General features: G+C 41.1%; 2 protein-coding genes across 4 annotated transcripts in view; one reads left to right on the plus strand and one right to left on the minus strand.

Annotated features, from left to right (window-relative positions):
• ecm2 (extracellular matrix protein 2, female organ and adipocyte specific) overlaps nucleotides 1-11820 on the minus strand; it is a 27202-nt gene extending 15382 nt beyond the window's left edge. For 2 of the 3 annotated variants that reach the window (XM_061890764.1, XM_061890747.1), the window contains exons 1-3: nucleotides 11614-11819; nucleotides 1478-1612; nucleotides 1165-1320 (exon numbers count right to left, since the gene is read on the minus strand). In XM_061890764.1, coding sequence (XP_061746748.1) covers nucleotides 1165-1320; nucleotides 1478-1610 — 289 coding nt within the window. In that variant the 5' untranslated portion in view covers nucleotides 1611-1612; nucleotides 11614-11819. Of the gene's footprint in view, nucleotides 1-1164; nucleotides 1321-1477; nucleotides 1613-11613 lie in introns of all 3 variants that reach the window. The other variant, XM_061890754.1, reaches the window with a different exon arrangement.
• cenpp (centromere protein P) overlaps nucleotides 1-20282 on the plus strand; it is a 109456-nt gene that overhangs the window by 84535 nt on the left and 4639 nt on the right. The window lies entirely within an intron of this gene.

A 20282-nucleotide genomic window follows, 5' to 3' on the forward strand; every position in this document is an offset into this window, starting at 1 on the left:
TTGTGGACAAAGGGGTGTACCTCGCCCCATCCTTTCTTGTGAAAGACTGAGCATTTTTTGGGAAGCTGTTTTTATACCCAATCATGGCACCCACCTGTTCCTAATTAGCCTGCACACCTGTGGGATGTTCCAAATAAGTGTTTGATGAGCATTCCTCAGCTTTATCAGCATTTATTGCCACCTTTCCCAACTTCTTTCGCTCGTTTTGCTGGCATCAAATTCTTAAGTAAATGATTATTTGCACAAAAAAATATATTTATCGGTTTGAACATCAAATACGTTGTCTTTGTAGCATATTCAACTGAATATGGGTTGAAAAGGATTTCCAAATCATTGTATTCCGTTTATATTTACATCTAAAACAATTTTCTAACTCATATGGAAACGGGGTTTGTATAAGTTGACTGGTTAGTGAAGAGGAGCATTGATTTCACAGAGCGCAACAGTAGCGTTTGTGAAATTAATAAATTAATATCAACAACTTTGAACGCACTTTCTGTGTTTGCAACATAGGAAATATAAATGCTGAGCAAAATTGACCCTAAAGGTACAGTTCCCCTCTAAAAATAAGGCCATCTTCATGTTTACTCACTGCGCATATACTTTGTACGTCCGTAGCCAAAAGGAGGTTTTGTAAAATGTTTTATTCTAATTTATATATCAAATAATGTTTCGAGAATTGGTTAGAATCAAGATTTAATTCTGAAGAATTTAAATGGAATTGAATCGTGACTTATTGTACAATTTGACAATAAGTTAGCATCTACCCTACATTTACAGACAGTGTTCCATGTACTGTAATAGCAATAGAATGTATTGTTGGGTTCACTTTAGCGTCCGCAAATAGAACTAAACCACATAAAAGACGCTGACATTAAAAACATGCGCTGTCCTCCATGTGTGAGACCTTCAGCCGTTTTTGCATTGAAATGTGCTGAGTTGTCTATGTCTTAATAACAGGATGCTTCATTGCCTGCTTGATGATTGCACTCTTTCTCAAACTGTACATCCTGTTGAATTCACTATTCCAGTGCTGTTATTATTTCTAACTGGCAGTCTGAAGATGAATGAGCCACTGACTGATCAACCGGCTGTAGTTTAGCACTTGGTTGTCTCTTCAGGCTGAGTTCCTGATGCTAAAACAGACGTGGTAGACTCACTAACCTGGGAGAACGTTGTAGCTGGAGTGTTGCTCTTGAAGGTTCTTGTAGGACTCCAAGAAGACAGTGTCTCCAAGGACAGGCTCCACTGGAATGCTGGGACCAGGAATGTGTCGAATCTTTAGAGGTTTAGCTCGCCCTGCTCTGGCTCGACCGTGACCTGCAACCACAATATCTACAAGTCACCAAGTTGTTATTTCCAGCTGATATTTTGAGCAAAATACTTGCTTGATAGGACATAGGACTGGCTAAATGACAATCTTATCTGGAGGTTGGCGACCATCGCCACTGGAAATTAATTTTTTTAAGAGTCTTACCGTGTCCGTCCCGTCTCTTCTTCACCCGTCGGGTCTCACCATGCGGGTTGTGAGGTCTAGCCACGCTTAGACCGTCGGACATTGTCAGGACCAGCAGCAGCCATAGAGTGGCCAGGAGCAGCCCCCGCTTCATCCCTGCAGACATGTAGCATTAACAACGTCACACCTAAAGAACCTTTTTACGCGTCCTGAAATTCTCTTATTAGTTACTGCTCAACAAGAAGCAAACAACATCGATGAGTCCGTCAGAAATCATTACAAAAAGAAGGAAGATTTTTACCCGCAGAAACTTGGAGACAACAAAGAGCTGTTCGTGCTGCCGCTGGCCCTTATGTACATTTGTGTGTGTGCTTGTGTAATGAGTGGTTAGCAGTCCTGTCATTATTAAAGCAGAGGTGTGACTTGAACACCTGATAGTTTGCCGTAAATAAGTGAAGATCGAAGCACTCCCCCATTACTTGAGACTGTTTGTAGTTATCGCCTCATGCATGAGTTATAGGCCATAATTAGAAGTTGTGTTGCACCCTAAAACCCAAACTCTTTTTGATCGATATTTGTGCATATTTGAAACATTGTTATTCTCAAGTTAGTGCAGCCAGGACAGACATAAGCATCAAACAGTCTGGCTCATTTGCAGGGCTGCGAAAAGAACGCAGGAGTCAGAGTTTGTCTTTTTGTTGCTGTCAAATTAATTGTTTTCAAACAGTGTCTGTTACACGGCAGCAAAAGGGATGATCAAACAAAATCGAGGTCATCGTCATAGACCCGCAAGCTGCGGAAGCCAGCTCTCCAATCAGCTGACCAAACCTAATAACTACACAGTGATGTTTTGGTGAATTACTAACACAATATAAAGAGAATGCCACTGTAATTTAATTTATACTAACAAACTCATAAAAGTGTTAGCATATTTGCTAACTATGCTAGCGTCATTACATTATGATAGCACATACAAATATGCTTGAAAACACCCCTACAGGCATCAAAATGTGGCGGTTTAGTACAAACCCCATTTCCATATGAGTTGGGAAATTGTGTTAGATGTAAATATAAACGGAATACAATTATTTGCAAATTATTTTCAAGCCATATTCAGTTGAATATGCTACAAAGACAAAATATTTGATGTTCAAACTGATAATCATTAACTTTAGGATTTGATGCCAGCAACATGTGACAAAGAAGTTTGGAAAGGTGGCAATAAATACTTATAAAGTTGATGAATGCTCATCAAACACCTATTTGGAAAATCCCACGTGTGCAGGCTAATTGGGAACAGGTGGGTGCCAGGATTGGGTATAAAAACAGCTTCCCAAAAAATGCTCAGTCTTTCACAAGAAAGGTCCACCCCTTTGTCCACAACTGCATGAGAAAATAGTCAAACAGTTTAAGAACTTTTCTCAAAGTGCACATGCAAAAAATTTAGGGATTTCAACATCTACGGTCCATAATATCATCAAAAGGTTCAGAAAATCTGGAGAAATCACTCCACGTAAGCGGCATGGCCAGAAACCAACATTGAATGACCGTGACCTTGGAACCCTCAGACGGCACTGTATCAAAAACCGACATCAATCGCTAAAGGATATCACCACATGGGCTCAGGAACACTTCAGAAAACCACTGTCTTTAAATACAGTTCGTCGCTACATCTCTAAGTACAAGTTAAAGCTCTACTAGGCAAAGCAAAAGCCATTTATCAAACAACATCCAGAAACGTTGGTGGCTTCTCTGGGCCCGAGATCATCTAAAATGGACTGATGCAAAGTGGAAAAGTGTTCTGTGGTCTGACGAGTCCACATTTCAAATTGTTTTTTGGAAATATTCGACATCGTGTCATCCGGACCAAAGGGGAAGCAAACCATATCAAATATCTTGTCTTTGTAGTGCATTCAATTGAATATGGGTTGAAAAAGATTTGCAAATCATTGTATTCCGTTTATATTTACATCTAACACAATTTCCCAACTTCTATGGAAACAGGGTTTGTAAGAGTGAATAGTTTTAGTTACATTGTAAAACTTACAGGCGTAGCTTGAAGTGATGAATAAAGAGTTCATACGATTAAAAACGTTATGGCCGTTTAGAAGACGAAAAGGCACTTGAACTTATGGTTGAAAGCACTCAGCCGAAATAAATACTGTTGTTCACCACGCAGCACCTGCAGTGAGCGTACTTGTCCAAAAGATGGTGCCATAGCACAAACAATAGCACACCTTTCAATGTCTTTGCTTGTGTTTTATGAAACCTATTTGCAATATGGCTGTCAGCGAAGAAAAATCCATCCCACTCGCTGCTTTGTTTTGTAAGCCACAGGTTTCAAAGAGTAGGAAAAAAGTGGCCGCGCATAGTCCGGAATTTACGCTAAATTCTCACTAAAGACGGATGCTTAGTTTCGTCTCGCCTTGTCTTAACTTTCCAAGAGCCTCTCTTTTGCACTGTTCTCCAAAATCTAAAACATGGAATTGAAAAACTGGTCTCTTAACGCTATTGACAAGATCTCCTTCAACAAGAAACTCAGAGAACCTGCCTGTCGTGACAGAATATTTGCTGCTAGATACACGATGAACTTGTGGGAGAAGTGGAGCGTCGTGTGCCTGGCGATTCTTTCTTTTGAGGACATTGTAGATGTCTATCTATTTGGAACTGTAATAACAAGTCATCTTCTTATTTGGATTAAGCATCCCTCTGGTCTATCGACAAACTTGAAAGAAATTGGCACGCATTCAATGTGCCCAAGAAGGCTGCCTGTGATAATTGATGAGCTAACCAGGGCTGTGGGCACACAAACTGTGTTTTTTCTGAACTGAATCGCAAACTGGATAATATCCTGAAGAAGCTTTCCGCTCTACAAGGCGAAACAATGATCATTTTGAGAGCCAGAACAGACAACTGGAGTTGATGAACCTATTGGAGTGCATCTGTTTGCCTGAACCAAAACTATCCCTATTTACAATTTGGCTCCCTCTGCCTTGGCCTTGGCAAGGTCACGCTGTCTGATGGACAACAAAACAGCGCCCCTGTAGGCTGCAGCTTCGTTTCGCTGACGTGACGACCCAACCAGCTTCCTGTCCTGTCTATCCCATTCGTATGTGTATTTATGTTTCTTGGACGGGTTGACAGTTGAATTTTGTCGTACATTTTTAGTGCAATGATCAATTAAAGCATCTAGCATCCAGCCTAGAGATGTCCGATAACATCGGGCTGTCGATATAATCGGCCGATAAATGCTTTGAAATGTAATATCGGAAATCATCGGTATTGGTTTCGGGAATTATCGGTATCAGTTTCAAAAATTAAAATGTATGACTTTTTAAAACGCAGCTGTACGTAGTGGTATATGGACGTAGGGAAAAGTACAGAGCGCCAATAAACCTTAAAGGCACTGCCTTTGTATGCCGGTCCAATCACATAATATCTACTGCTTTTCGCACACACAAGTGAATGCAATGATTACATGGTCAACAGCCATACAGGTTACACTGAGGGTGGCCGTATAAATAACTTTGACACTGTTACAAATATGCGCCACACTGTGAACCCACACCAAACAATAATGACAAACACATTTCGGGAGAACATCCGCACCGTAACACAACAGAACAAATATACAGAACTCCTTGCAGCACTAACTCTTCCAGGACGCTACAATATACATTCCCCCGCTACCCACTGCCCCCGCCCACCTGAGCCTTCTCATGCTCTCTTAGGGAGAGCATGTCCCAAATATCAAGCTGCTGTTTTGAGGTATGCTAAAATAAATAATGCACTTTGTGACTTCAATAAAAATATGGCAGTGCCATGTTGGCATTTTTTTCCATAACTTGAGTTGATTTATCTTGGAAAACCTTGTTACATTGTTTAATGCATCCAGCAGGGCATCACAACTAAATTAGGCATAATAATGTGTTAATTCCACGACTGATATCGGTATCGGTTGATATCGCTAATTAATATATCAGATATCGGCAAAAAAGCCATTATTTTTATGACATCTGTAATGCAGCCATATTTTACTGAGCAGCCAGGACAGGAATATGCAGTATGTAGCGCTTACACTGCTATATGCTACTGCTAGGTGGAAATAATTACCTGTTCTATGGTTTCCTATTTGCCATCACTTGTATCATAGAAACATGTGCTTAGTCAATCCAAGACTTTTGAGGACTACTTTACATATTTAGGAAATTTTCCAAATTGTATGATGATAACTTGACCAAATTCAAACCCCGTTTCCATATGAGTTGGGAAATTGTGTTAGATGTAAATATAAATGGAATACAATGATTTGCAAATCATTTTCAACCCATATTCAGTTGAATATGCTACAAAGACAAGATATTTGATGTTCAAACAGATAAAAAAAAAAAAATTGTGCAAATAATCATTAACTTTAGAGTTTGATGCCATTAACACGTGACAAAGAAGTTGGGAAAGATGGGAATAAATACTGATAAAGTTGAGGAATGCTCATCAAACACTTATATGGAACATCCCACAGGTGTGCAGGCTAATTGGGAACAGGTGGGTGCCATGATTGGGTATCATGGACGCCCCTGCTTATTTCAGCAAAACAATGTCAAGCCACTTGTTACAACAGCGTGGCTTTGTAGTAAAAGAGTGCGGGTACTTTCCTGGCCCGCCTGCTGTCCACACATGTCTCCCATCGAAAATGTGTGGCGCATTATGAAGTGTAAAATACGACAACAAGACCCCGGACTTTTGAGCAACTTAAGCTGTAGATCAAGCAAGAATGGTAAAGAATTCCACTTTCAAAGCTTCAACAATTAGTTTCCTCAGTTCCCAAACGTTTATTGAGTGTTGTTAAAAGAAAAGGTGATGTAACACAGTGGTGAACATGCCCTTTCCCAACTACTTTGGCACGTGTTGCAGCCGTGATATTCTAAGTTAATTATTATTTGAAAGAAAAAAAAAAGTTTATGAGTTTGAACATCAAATATCTTGTCTTTGTAGTGCATGAATATGGGTTGAAAAGGATTTGCAAATCATTGTATTCCGTTTATATTTACATCTAACACAATTTCCCAACTCATAGAAACAGGGTTTGTAATATTTCGATTGATAATTACAAAGATTACTTACAGTCTTTGTTTATTATGCTCAGTTGACGCTAAGATTCATTAATTGGGTTCCAACTACTGGTACTTTAAGCATCATGTCACTTTAGTTGGCCAATACGGTTACTTTTGCCTCATGATCGTCAACATGAAGATTGTTTCTGCTGCCCCCATGTGGCCACCTTAAACGTACACCTCACTAAAAAATAACTAGATGAATGTTTCCATGTCCATGCTTTAATCAGCCACACCCTCCCTATTCAACACGGTGACATAGCCTGGAAGTCCAAAGCCAACATGAGTCAACTTAACCCCCGCTCCCTCCATCCTCGCCTAGAGTGTGAGACAGGCAGAGAGACAGACGGCTTCATGTGTCTTCAGTCAGAAGACGAGGGAGGGGAGACGTGGAAAAAAAAAAACTTACTTTTTTGTTTTTAAGGCTCTGGATGAGCAGGCTCACATGGAGAGACATCCAGCAGCTAAAAGACGGGATAAAAATAACCCTGCGTGTGTTCGCTAATGAAAGCCAGACAATGTCCTCATTCCTCTCTGCTTCCACTCCACAACTTGGAAAGAGTTAAAGTGGATGTTTAAAAAAACATTTATTATCTATCTTTTATTCGCAACAACTCTAATAGAAATATTGGGAAAGTTCCACCATCATTTTTTTCTCAGTAACATATCTTTTCCCAAAGTCCAATTGTTTTAAAGGAGAACTGCACTTTTTTAATATGTTGCCTATTGTTCACAAACATGAGATACAAGACAAAAGGTTTTTTTTTTTTGGTTTTTTTTTGGATTCTAACATGTAAAAATTGTCTCGTTCTTGGTGGCTAGCAATGCAGGTGATGTGAGCCATCAATTCTAGCTCTAAATCACTTTAAGTTGCATTCTAAAACTGTCAACAATACTTCATTTGCGTTCTGTAACTTGGAAAATAACCAAACTGTACCGACATTGTTATTGTACGCGACAACACTGAGGAACTCTTTTTCAAGCGTAGTAACACATCGGCTTGCTTCAATTTTAGCTGTAAAATTTAGCTACTGGAAGAGATAAGCTAGCTTCTGTATCAGCACAAACCCCGTTTGAGTTTGTAATGAACAACACAATCATATAACATCATATTACAGTATCTGTAAAGTATTAGCTCACATTTCATGTCCTGTTCATACACCGCTAGCTAGACAATGTCTGTACTGTAGTTGTGTTACAACGCATGACAAGATATTGTATCACGTAAAATGTTAAAGTGTGACTGACTCAATGGACAGTTGTGCGTTTGGTCCAGCTGGCTGGGCACAATTTTTTCCAGTTTATTTGGGTAAGCACTCCATTGTTGTCAAAATATAATGGTTCCACATTTACAGCTTCGAGTCACGCCGACCTCACTCTCTCGGCTCTGGTCTGCTCCTTTTTGCTGGTTTCTAGAAGCAGCCGTTCATCCTCCGTATATTCAGCTTCAAAAATATAAGGCTGTGAATCCTTATTTGTCCAAAAAAAATTGTCTTCGTTGTTAGTTCCCGAGTCTGCCAAGATTTGAAAACATTCTCGCATTTGTTTACACAAGTAGGACACACATTTGTTGCCAGAAGCTGGAAGTGCGCCGCTATGGAAATGGAAATAAATGTGCGGAAAGAATCAGTCCCGGAAATTATTAAGATGACAAATACCGGAAATATTGAACATATTAAATATTGTTATGAAAATGTCTGTTACTACATTATATATATATATATATACATATATACACACATATATGTATATATATATATACATATATTTATATATACACACATATTTATATATATATATATATATATATATATATATATATATATATATATATATATATATATATATATATATATATAGGTATGTATGTATATACATATATACATGTATGTGTATATATATGTATGTGTAAATATATATATGAATGTTCTCATTCATTCAGCTCATTGTAAACTCAGGGCATTCAATCGATAGCAACTGGACTGTTTGGTCTGTCTTAGAAGAAGTTTCGCCTGTCATCCAAGTAAACTTCATCGGTCCGTGCTCAGAGACTTAGATCGGTCAGATTGGGTCCAGCTCCTGGTGCCAAAAACGATTGATATCTTTGTTGTGTGCTTGGGGTCTTTGTCCTGCTGAAAGATGAACCGTCGTCCCAGTCTGAGTTGAACAGTGCAGGTTTTCATCTAAGATGTCTCTATACATTGCTGCATTCATCTTTCCCTGTGTTTTGACTAGTTTCCCAGTTTCTGCCGTTGAAAAGCATCCCCACACCATGATGCTGCCACCACCATGCTGTACTGTACAGATGGTATTGGCCTGGTGATGATCGGTGTCTGATTTCCTCCAAACATGACGCCTGACATTCACGCCGAAGATGTCAATCTTTCTCTCATCAGAACAGATAATTTTTGTTTCTCATAGTCCCAGAGTCTGTCAGGTGCATTTGGGCTTTTTACTAAGGAATGGCTTCCGTCTGGCCATTCTACCATACAGGCCTGATTAGTGGATTGCTGTAGAGATGGTTGTCCTTCAGGATGGTTCTATTCTCTCCACAGAGGAATGCTGTAGCTCTGACTTAGTGACCATCGGGTTCTTGGACACCTCCCTAACTAGGGCCCTTCTCCTCTGATTGCTTAGTTTAGATAACCGGCCAGTTCTCCCAAGAGTCCTGGTGGTTCCAAACTTCTTCCATTTACGGATAATGGAGACCATTGTTTTCATTAGGACCTTCAAGGCAGCAGATATTATTTTTAGCCTTCCCCAAATTAGGCCTCCAGACAATCCTGTCTTGGAGGTCTTCAGACAATTCCTTCGACTTCATTCCTGGTTTGTGCTCTGCCTTGCACCGTCGAGTGTGGGACCTTATATGTAGACAGGTGTGTGCCTTTCCAAATCATGTCGAACCAACTGAATTAATCACCGTTGGACTCCATTTATGCTGTAGGAACATCTCAAGCATGATTAGTTGAAACAGGATGCACCTGATCTCACGTTTGAACTTTACTGTAAAGACTGTGAATACTTATGTACTTGTGATTTCTTCTTGTTTTATATCTACATTCCCATCCATCCATCCACCCATTCAACCGTGTCCTTCGGGAAGTTCCGTGGGGAGTACTCAGAGAGTATGGGGTATCGGACTGTCCGATTGTGGCGGTCCGCTCCCTGTACGATCAGTGCCAGAGCTTGGTCCGCATTGCCGGCAGTAAGTCAGACACATTTCCAGTGAGGGTTGGACTCCGCCAAGGCTGCCCTTTGTCACCGATTCTGTTCATAACTTTTATGGACAGAATTTCTAGACGCAGTCAAGGCGTTGAGGGGATCTGGTTTGATGGCTGCAGTATTAGGTCTCTGCATTTTTCAGATGATTCGGTCCTGATGGATTCATCTGGCCAGGATCTCCAACTCTCTCTGGATCAGTTGGCAGCAGAGTGTGAAGCGACTGGGATGAGAATCAGCGCCTCCAAGTCAGAGTTCATGATTCTCGCCCGGAAAAGGGTGGAGTGCCATCTCCGGGTTGGGGAGGAGACCCTGCCCCAAGTGGAGGAGTTCAAGTACCTAGGAGTCTTGTTCACGAGTGAGGGAAGAGTGGATCGTGGGATCGACAGGTAGATCGGTGCGGCGTCTTCAGTAATGCGGACGCTGTATCGATCCGTTGTGGTAAAGAAGGAGCTGACCTGGAAGGCAAAGCTCTCAATTTACCGGTCGATCTACGTTCCCATCTTCACCTATGGTCATGAGCTTTGGGTTCTGACCGAAAGGACAAGATCACGGGTACAAGCGGCCGAAATGAGTTTCCTCCGCCGGAGATAGGGTGAGAAGCTCTGCCATCCCGGAGGAGCTCAAAGTAAAGCCGCTGCTCCTCCACATCGAGAGGAGCCAGATGTGGTGGTTTGGGCATCTGGTCAGGATGCCACCCGAACGCCTCCCTAGGGAGGTGTTTAAGGCACGTCCGACCGGTAGGAGGCCACGGGGAAGACCCACGACACGTTGGGAAGACTACCCGGGAAGAGCTGGACGAAGTGGCTGGGGAGAGGAAAGTCTGGGCTTCCCTGCTTTGGCTGCTGCCCCCGTGATCCGACCTCGGATAAGCGGAAGAAGATGGATGGATATACATTTGCAAAAAATAAAATCATATTGTCATACTGGAAAAATGTGTGTAGAATTTTGAGGACAAAAATTAATTTGTTAAATTTTGGAATAATTAAACTGTACCATAAATAAATTAGTAAAAAGTGAGGTGCTGTGAATACTTTCCAGATACGCAAATACATAGACCAGCCCCCAGCCAAATAGTTTTAACCCAACATGGCCCCCTGGTCTATAGCTTCAAAATGATTTCAAATACTGCAAAATAAAGCATCTGCAAAAACAAACATTTAACATAAAGTTTCCGCCAATGTGTACCCACATTTACAATGTCCACTGTCTCTATCGCTATATGCGTGAATAATGCATGACAACTCATAACAAAAATCAGACATACAGTCTGCAGAAAACCAGTGTTCTTCTGTTGTTCTTGGCTGATTGGCTGCAAGAAGTCACATGATCCTGTCAGTTCTAATGAGGCAGGTCCAAGCGGAATTCAGTTGCCAAATAAAGTCTCCTTGCGTGCGGCTAATGTTGCATAAATACTTGAGCCGCTCGGCTGGCTCTTGATTAAAATCTCTTGTTATGGTTTTACCTCCAAAGAAGAAGAAGCACATGTTGACCTCTTCTACAACCTTTTTGGCATCGACAAACTGAATCCAGACCTGACAATATTTCTGAAGGAGTAAAAAGTATTTTGTTTTTGATTTGAGATATTCCAAAAGAGTTATATTTCTTACCAAGCAGTGCTTTGACCACACAGATAACAACTTTACTTCTAAAGTCGTGTCAAAGGAGCAAGTACAACAACTCACATACAGCAAGTCACAAAGTGATGTGAAGTTATTGTGTGGCGGACATTGACAACAACACAACTTCACTGATAAGCAGACTCACTCAGGGGGAGGAGCCAAGAAATGACAGACAGACAGACAGACAGGAAGTCTACATTACCAGCGGTATGAAGGCCAAATTCTTCCTCCCTCTTTCCTCCTCCTCTGAAAGTGCAGGAGCTCCTGGAGAGAGGTGTGTGTGTATTTGTGTGTGTAGCTCAGAGATGCCCGTGTGTGTTGTTCAGAAATAGTGTATGTGTGTGTCGCAGTAGTTGTGTAGAGCAAAGTGAGCTTACAGCTGCAGTGTAGACTGCAGGGCCAAGCAAGCAAGGGAGAGAGAGAGAGAGAGTGTGTGAGACAGGTTCAAACACACACACACACTTGATCTTCTCTCGATGGAGTGAAGCGTCACATCTGTGCGGAGGTCAAAGGTCGCATCCGGCCAAATATGTCACTAATGTGTCATGAAGCAACAGTTTAACGTGCAATAAACAAAACTGTCTTTATTAATGTTGCGAGTGTCAAAGGAACAAGCGCTGTCAAATACTAAAACAAGATGTAGATCAGGGGTCGGGAACCTTTTTGGCTGAGAGAGCCAAGAATCCAAATATTTTAAAATGTATTTCCGTAAGAGCCATATAATATTTTTTTCAACACTGAACACAACTAAATGCGTGCATTTTAAGTAAGACCAACATTTCTAGAGTATAATAGGTCTCTTATTCTTTGTAATAACACTGTTATTCTGAAGCTAACTGTGGAGGGGGTGTGGCCTGCGGGCCTGCAGCGAAGCGGGGTGTTGCCAGGATCGGCCTCGAAATCAGCGACAGGTGCGTAGATGGCCCACCTGGGCCTTGTTATCTAATCACCTGTCGCTCTGTTTATAAGCAGCAGCCAGGAGGAGAGACGGGGTTGGGGCTGGAGCCAGAGCGCCTGTGAGAACAAAAGAAGAAAAGACAATTGCTGGAAAAAAACTGAGAGACTTATTGAAAAATAAAACAATAATGTAACCCTGAAACAGGCTCTTATGTCGGTGCTTGGTGGTCTGAAAAACCCCCAGGAAAGTAAACACTACAATAACCAATAATAAATAAATAACTTCTTACAATTAACGCAACTTCTTGAGCTGGTGCGGTAGTAAATGGATGGATGGATTAAAAATGGATGAGAATGTTTTATGTTTTGAACTTTTTTTTTAATACCGTAATTACAAGTGGAATTATTCATTACTTGTCGTGCTACGCAATGTCAGCTCAGATTTATCCGAGAGCCAGGTGCAGTCATCAAAAGAGCCACATCTGGCTCTAGAGCCATAGGTTCCCTACTCCTGATGTAGATGAAGGTGACAAAAATAGTCTGTTTCAGGGTCAAACTGTGACCATCACAAAAGCTTGGTTTAGAGCCCATACAAGGTTTTATCTCACATTTTAATATTTTTATGTGTGGTTCAAGGGTAAAAAGAAGCAAATATCTAGACCTGGGCCGATATGTCACAAGTCAATCCACCAAATGAAAATTAAGTCATTAAAATTTGCCAGCCTCGGTAAACGCTTATTGGGATTTGTTATACAAACCCCATTTCCATATGAGTTGGGAAACTGTGTTAGATGTAAATATAAACGAATACAATGATTTGCAAATCCTTTTCAACCCATATTCAGTTGAATATGCTACAGAGACAACATATTTGAAGTTCAAACTCATAAACTTTATTTTTTTTTTGCAAATAATAATTAACTTTGAATTTCATGGCTGCAACATATGCCAAAGTAGTTGGGAAAAGGCATGTTCACCACTGTGTTACATCACCTTTTCTTTTAACAACACTAAAAAAAAATATTGCGAAGCGAGGAAACTAATTGTTGAAGCTTTGAAAGTGGAATTCTTTCCCATTCTTGTTTTATGTAGAGCTTCAGTCGTTCAACAGTCCGGGGTCTCTGCTGTCGTATTTTACGCTTCATAATGCGCCACACATTTTCGATGGGAGACAGATTTGGACTGCAGGCGGGCCAGGAAAGTACCCGGACTCTTTTACTTCGAAGCCACACTGTTGTTACACGTGGCTTGGCATTGTTTTGCTGAAATAAGCAGGGGCGTCCATGATAACGTTGCTTGGATGACAACATATGATGTTCCAAAACCTGTATGGACCATTCAGCAGTAATGGTGCCTTCACAGATGTGTAAGTTATCCATGCCTTGGGCACTAATGTACCCCCATACCATCACAGATGTTGGCTTTTGAACTTTGCGCCTATAACAATCCGGATGGTTATTTTCATCTTGTTCTGGAGGACACCACGTCCACAGTTTCCAAATATAATTTGAAATGTGGACTCGTCAGACCACAGAACACTTTTCCACTTTGCATCAGTCCATCTTAGATAAGCTCGGGCCCAGCGAAGCCGGCGGCATTCTTGGGTGTTGTTGATAAATGGGTTTGGCTTTGCATAGTAGAGTTTTAACTTGCACTTACAGATGTAGCGACCAACTGTAGTTTCTGACAGTGGTTTTATGAAGTGTTCCTGAGCCCAGGTAGTGATATCCTTTACACACTGATGTCGGTTTTTGATCAAAGGTCCATAATATCATCGCTTACATGCAGTGATTTCTCCAGATTCTCTGAACCTTTTGATGATTTTACGGACCGTAGATGGTAAAATCCCTAAATTCCTTGCAATAGCTCGTTGAGAAATGTTGTTCTAAAACTGTTCGACAATTTGCTTACAAATTGGTGACCCTCACCCCATCCTTGTTTGTGAATTACTTAACATTTCATGTAAGCTGCTTTTATACCCAATCATGGCACCCACCTGTTCCCAATTAGCCTGCACACCTGTTGGATGTTCCAAATAAGTGTTTGATGAGCATTCCTCAACATTATCAGTATTTATTGCCACCTTTCCCAACTTCTTTGTCACGTGTTGCTGGCATCAAATTCTAAAGTTAATGATTATTTGCACACAAAAAAATGTTTATGAGTTTGACCATCAAATATGTTGTCTTTGTAGCATATTCAACTGAATATGGGTTGAAAAGGATTTGCAAATCATTGTATTCTATTTATATTTACATCTAACACAATTTCCCAACTCATATGGAAACGGGGTTTGTAAATCTAAGTCTAACCATCGCAGTCTTTGCTAACAAGTGATAATGCAGTCTGTGACATCACTTCCTGTCTAGATTCTTCTCACCGTTTTCCTCGACACTGATCCTTTTCTTGCAAGAATTACCAGAAAAAAAATGTTTGTCCTCTAATGTCTGTTGATGTTTTGCAAACTTAAAGACAACTATGATGTCATTGCCATGTTCCCTGCAGCCACTAGGGGGTGTATGTGTTGTTGGGATGTAGAAACATGTGCTGAGAGCTGAGTCACACTCAAACATGTCATCAACATTAGATGCTCACTTTCAGGCAACAGAGGCTGCTTGTCGTGTCCTTAATGGACTTCCCAAATGTTGCTCCTCCTGGAGGAGAGCCAGGGGGAACTTGTGCCGAGTCAGCATTCAGTTCTCCTTTCAGTTGCAAAGTTGAAGAATGGAAAGAAACACAGACCTCAAACTATTCACTCTCCCTTCTGGACCCTTTTTTTTTTTTTCACTACGTTTCATGTGTTTGTCTCGCCCCCTGCTGGCAGTTCTTAGCAAGGACACATTTTGTTGCAGACTGTTTCTACAAACATTTGGGAAAGAATATGCCGCTCTCAGTGATTTCCAGCGTGGAACTGCCATAGGATGCCACCTGTGCAACACATCTAGTCGTGAAAGTTCCTCGCTCATAAATATTCCAAAGTCAACTGTCGGCTTTATTATAAGAAAATGGAAGAGTTTGGGAACAACAGCAACTCAGCCACCAAGTGGTAGGACATGTAAACTGACAGAGAGGGGTCAGCGGATGCTGAAGCTAGGGCTGGGTGACATATCGATATACTCCATATATCGCGGGTTTGTCTCTGTGTGATATAGAAAATGACTACCGTATTTCCTTGAATTGCAGCTGAGTATATAGTATGCGCCTGCCTAGAATTACTGCCGGGTCAAACTCGTTTCGCAAAATAATTAGCGCATGCTTAGCATTACCGCCGGCTCAGGATTAACGCCGGGTCAAACTCGTTTCGCAAAACATAATTTTTATTAGCGCTTGTCTAGAATTTCCGTCGGGTCAAACTCGTCACGTCACGAGTGACACTTAACCTGTCATCATTTTCAAAATGGAGGTGGCCGATTTCAATAATTTGAAATCACATAAACGGAAGAAGATTAAGCGCTATTCAGTAGGATTTAAGGTCCAAGCTATTGAATATGCTAAAAAGAACAGTAAGCAGCTATGTTTTATTAATATACCATAGCTGCGTGTGTCAAATATGAGTCATTAAATGACTCCCGCCTCCTGGTGGTAGAGGGCGCTAGTGATCCTTCTTGCGACCACTCGGCTGCAGAAGAAGTGACAACAAGCAGCGATCGTTTATTTTTTCCTCTTGCTTGCACTTTTAACATGGAGGATTACATACCTAAAATAAAACAGTTTTCTAAACTGGACTTTCAATCGAGGCAGTTGTTAATAAAGGAAGATCTCCATCGAGACAGAGAGACTTTTAAAACTGAAGAAAGATAAGGAAGACTTCTATAAACAAGTTGTCGATGCTTTTGATCAGAAGGAGCTGCGCATGGACTTCATTTATAAGTAAAAGTAAGACCATAGTACGTTTTTTTTTATTAAATGTGCTTTTCATGATGGTATCCTTACATCACACTCAAATTTATAAGCGCAGGCCTAAATTTACCGCATGCCTTTGGTAAGTGCCGGAGTGAGAAGAGGTTTTAAAATAATTAGCGCCCTGGCGACAATTCAAAGAAATACGGTATATGGTGATATTGGAGTATATGTTCTCACGCAGTTGCTTTTAGCTGCTGGCATTAAACTACAGCCTCTTCTCACTCTTTCTTGTCTCTTGTTCTCACAGACAGCAAGCGCACCTTTTTACATACGTCACATACTGTCATGCAGGGACGTGCTCATTATTATAGAGGGGTAGGGGCTCAAAGTCAGAAAAGGGCAGGAATTTTTTTTTTTGTCCTTTACACAATATGAAAATTAATGTTAAATTAAATGTGCTAATAGGAAGCTAACTACCTAGCTGTGTGTCCTTAGTAGTTAAAAGTGATTGCCATTTCTTTTGTGTCAACAAATTATCGTCATAATGAGTTAATTCACATTATCGTAGGCTTGGAAGACATAAAAAGCAACAAAACACTGGTTTATTATTAGGCTATTTATTGTTAAAGATAAGCACTTTAATATTGAACATTGAACAGTGCAACATGAACTTCGGAAAAAAAATAATAATAAATACCCAAATGGAAAAAACTTCAATGTGAAAATCTGTCCTTCTTCCCTTAACTTGATGAAAACACCATCAAGTTGTAACTTATGGTCCTTCTCACTTAATGCTCAGACTAAACAACTGAAACGCAATACAACTTTATATCTAAACCTCTACTGTGAGAGAAATGTGATCTGCCGTAAACACAGTGCATTTTATTTTGAAAATTAACCCGGTGTTTTATTTAGTATGTTGTACACTACTTCCTGTCCCGCACGATCCGCTCTACTCTGTGCGGAATAGATGTGCCGTGCTCAATTGATGCGCTGTGCTCCGACGTCCCGCAAAAAAAGAAGCTGACACATTGAATAATAGAATAATACAGCGTTTTTCTGAAATATGACCCATATAAGATGCTGAATAAGTGGACGGTGACTAGACCATAACTCACAGGTTCAAGTTGTTCCTCGGTCACGTGTCCTCAGGGGCGCAGTTGGCTCTCTCTCCTTTCACTTACTCCCTCACTCGCCCTCTCTCTCTCTCTGGCGGAAGCGCAGGCTCAAACAACCCGGTATTAGAAGAAAACGTGGAGTTTTTGTACCACTGTTTTTTTGTTTTTTACATCCCTAACAGGAATTTATGAATGTTGTTTGAAGAAAAAAAATTATAAAAAAACACACACATAGGCAGAGGGCACTTTTTAAGACGAGGCAAAAAAGGGCAGGGACTCAAGCACCCATAGGGCCCTATGTGTGCACATGCCAGCTGTCATGTCATACGTCACATACGTATACGCCCTCGTGGAGCAGAGAGGTAGCAGCATGGGTAACGTTAGCTGTGATGCTAGCGGTAATACGAGAGAAAGAAGGTGCAAATCCGGTAACGAATGAAGGAAGACTTAATTCCCAAGAAAAACAGCAGGGGGTCCACCGTCTGGCGGTGGTTTGGCTTCAAGCGGGAATATGTCGAACAGACAACCGTCATTTGTCAATGTGGGGCAAAAGCGTTGCTACAAAAAGTAGCATTGCTGCGAATATGTAGCATCATTTGAAAAGTCACCCACTAGAGAATGAAGAGTGCTTACTCCGCATGTCAACATCTCTGTTCGGTGCCACACCAACAAAATGCCGAGGCAATCATTTCCAACACCATATGAAAAAAATAGTCAACAACATAAAAAGATAACTTCCGCAGGAACCTACAATATAGCGATTTGATTTCCTATTGTGCAGCTCATTTTTTATTGGACAGGTATTGAAATATCTTGTGACATCATGCACAAAAGTGCAATTTATTTGTTTTCAACTGTTGTAGTGGCGTTCTGTACAAAAAGTGCACTTTATTTGTTTTCAACTGTTGTAGTGGCGTACTGTACAAAAAGTGCACTTTATTTGTTTTCAACTGTTGTAGTGGCGTACTGTACAAAAAGTGCACTTTATTTGTTTTCAACTGTTGTAGTGGCGTACTGTACAAAAAGTGCACTTTATTTGTTTTCAACTGTTGTAGTGGCGTACTGTACAAAAAGTGCACTTTATTTGTTTTCAACTGTTGTAGTGGCGTACTGTACAAAAAGTGCACTTTAATTTAGTGTTGTTTTGAGGGTTGGAATTGGGGGTTAAATCACCATAAATGATTCCCGGGCGCGGCACCGCTGCTGCTCACTGCTCCCCTCACCTCCCAGGGGGTGATCAAGGGCAATGGGTCAAATGCAGAGAATATTTTGGCCACATCTAGTATGTGTGTGACAATCATTGGTACTTTAACTTTAATATGTCATCTTAGTGACATCATGCACAAAAGTGCACTAATAGCTTGTTTCAAAATGTCTCTGACAATCTTGCACGTTCTGTTTTGGAAATGACATGAATGTTTGTGCGACTGCTTAATAACTGTTTAATAAATACACTTTTGGTCAATTGACTTAGTTTTGAAGTGAAGTGAATTATACTTATATAGCGCCTTTTCTCTAGTGCCTCAAAGCACTTTACATAGTGAAACCCAATATTTACTTTTTACATTCAAACCAGTGTGGGTGGCACTGGGAGCAGGTGGGTAAAGTGTCTTGCCCAAGGACACAACGGCAGTGACTAGGATGGCGGAAGCGGGGATCGAACCTGCAACCCTCAAGTTGCTGACACGGCCGCTCTACCAACCGAGTTATACCGTTGGTAGAGCGGCCGTGTCAGCAACTTGAGGGTTGCGGGTTCGATTCCCGCTTCCGCCATCCTAGTCACTGCCGTTGTGTCTTTGGGCAAGACACTTTACCCACCTGCTCCCAGGTATATAGAGTTGTGATTTCCCTCTCTGCATGAAAGTTTAAAAGTAGCATATATTAATGCAGTATGAAGAAGAATGTTTGAATGTAGACACATAGAATCATCATACTGCTGTGATTATATGCATCAAGTGTTCATTCAAGGACAAAATATCAATCAATCAATCAATCAATGTTTATTTATATAGCCCCAAATCACAAATGTCTCAAAGGACTGCACAAATCATTACGACTACAACATCCTCGGAAGAACCCACAAAAGGGCAAGGAAAGCTCACACCCAGTGGGCAGGGAGAATTCACATCCAGTGGGACGCCAGTGACAATGCTGACTATGAGAAACCTTGGAGAGGACCTCAGATGTGGGCAACCCCCCCCTCTAGGGGACCGAAAGCAATGGATGTCGAGCGGGTCTAACATGATACTGTGAAAGTTCAATCCATAGTGGCTCCAACACAGCCGCGAGAGTTCAGTTCAAGCGGATCCAAGACAGCAGCGAGAGTCCCGTCCACAGGAAACCATCCCAAGCCAAGGTGGATCAGCAGCGTAGAGATGTCCCCAACCGATACACAGGCGAGCGGTCCATCCTGGGTCTCGACTCTGGACAGCCAGTACTTCATCCATGGTCATCGGACCGGACCCCCTCCACAAGGGAGGGGGGGACATAGGAGAAAAAAGGAAAGAAGCGGCAGATCAACTGGTCTAAAAAGGAGGTCTATTTAAAGGCTAGAGAATACAGATGAGTTTTAAGTTGAGACTTAAATGCTTCTACTGAGGTAGCATCTCGAACTGTTACCGGGAGGGCATTCCAGAGTACTGGAGCCCGAACGGAAAACGCTCTATAGCCCGCAGACTTTTTTTGGGCTCTAGGAATCACTAATAAGCCGGAGTCTTTTGAAGGCAGATTTCTTGCCGGGACATATGGTACAATACAATCGGCAAGATAGGATGGAGCTAGACCGTGTAGTATTTTATACGTAAGTAGTAAAACCTTAAAGTCACATCTTAAGTGCACAGGAAGCCAGTGCAGGTGAGCCAGAATAGGTATATATGTATGTATATATGTATATAAAGGTATATACAGTATAGGTATATATGTATGTATATATGTATATAAAGGTATATACAGTATAGGTATATATGTATGTATATATGTATATAAAGGTATATACAGTATAGGTATATATGTA

The sequence above is a fragment of the Nerophis ophidion genome, linkage group LG02, assembly GCF_033978795.1.
Source record: "Nerophis ophidion isolate RoL-2023_Sa linkage group LG02, RoL_Noph_v1.0, whole genome shotgun sequence".
Lineage (NCBI taxonomy): Eukaryota > Metazoa > Chordata > Actinopteri > Syngnathiformes > Syngnathidae > Nerophis > Nerophis ophidion.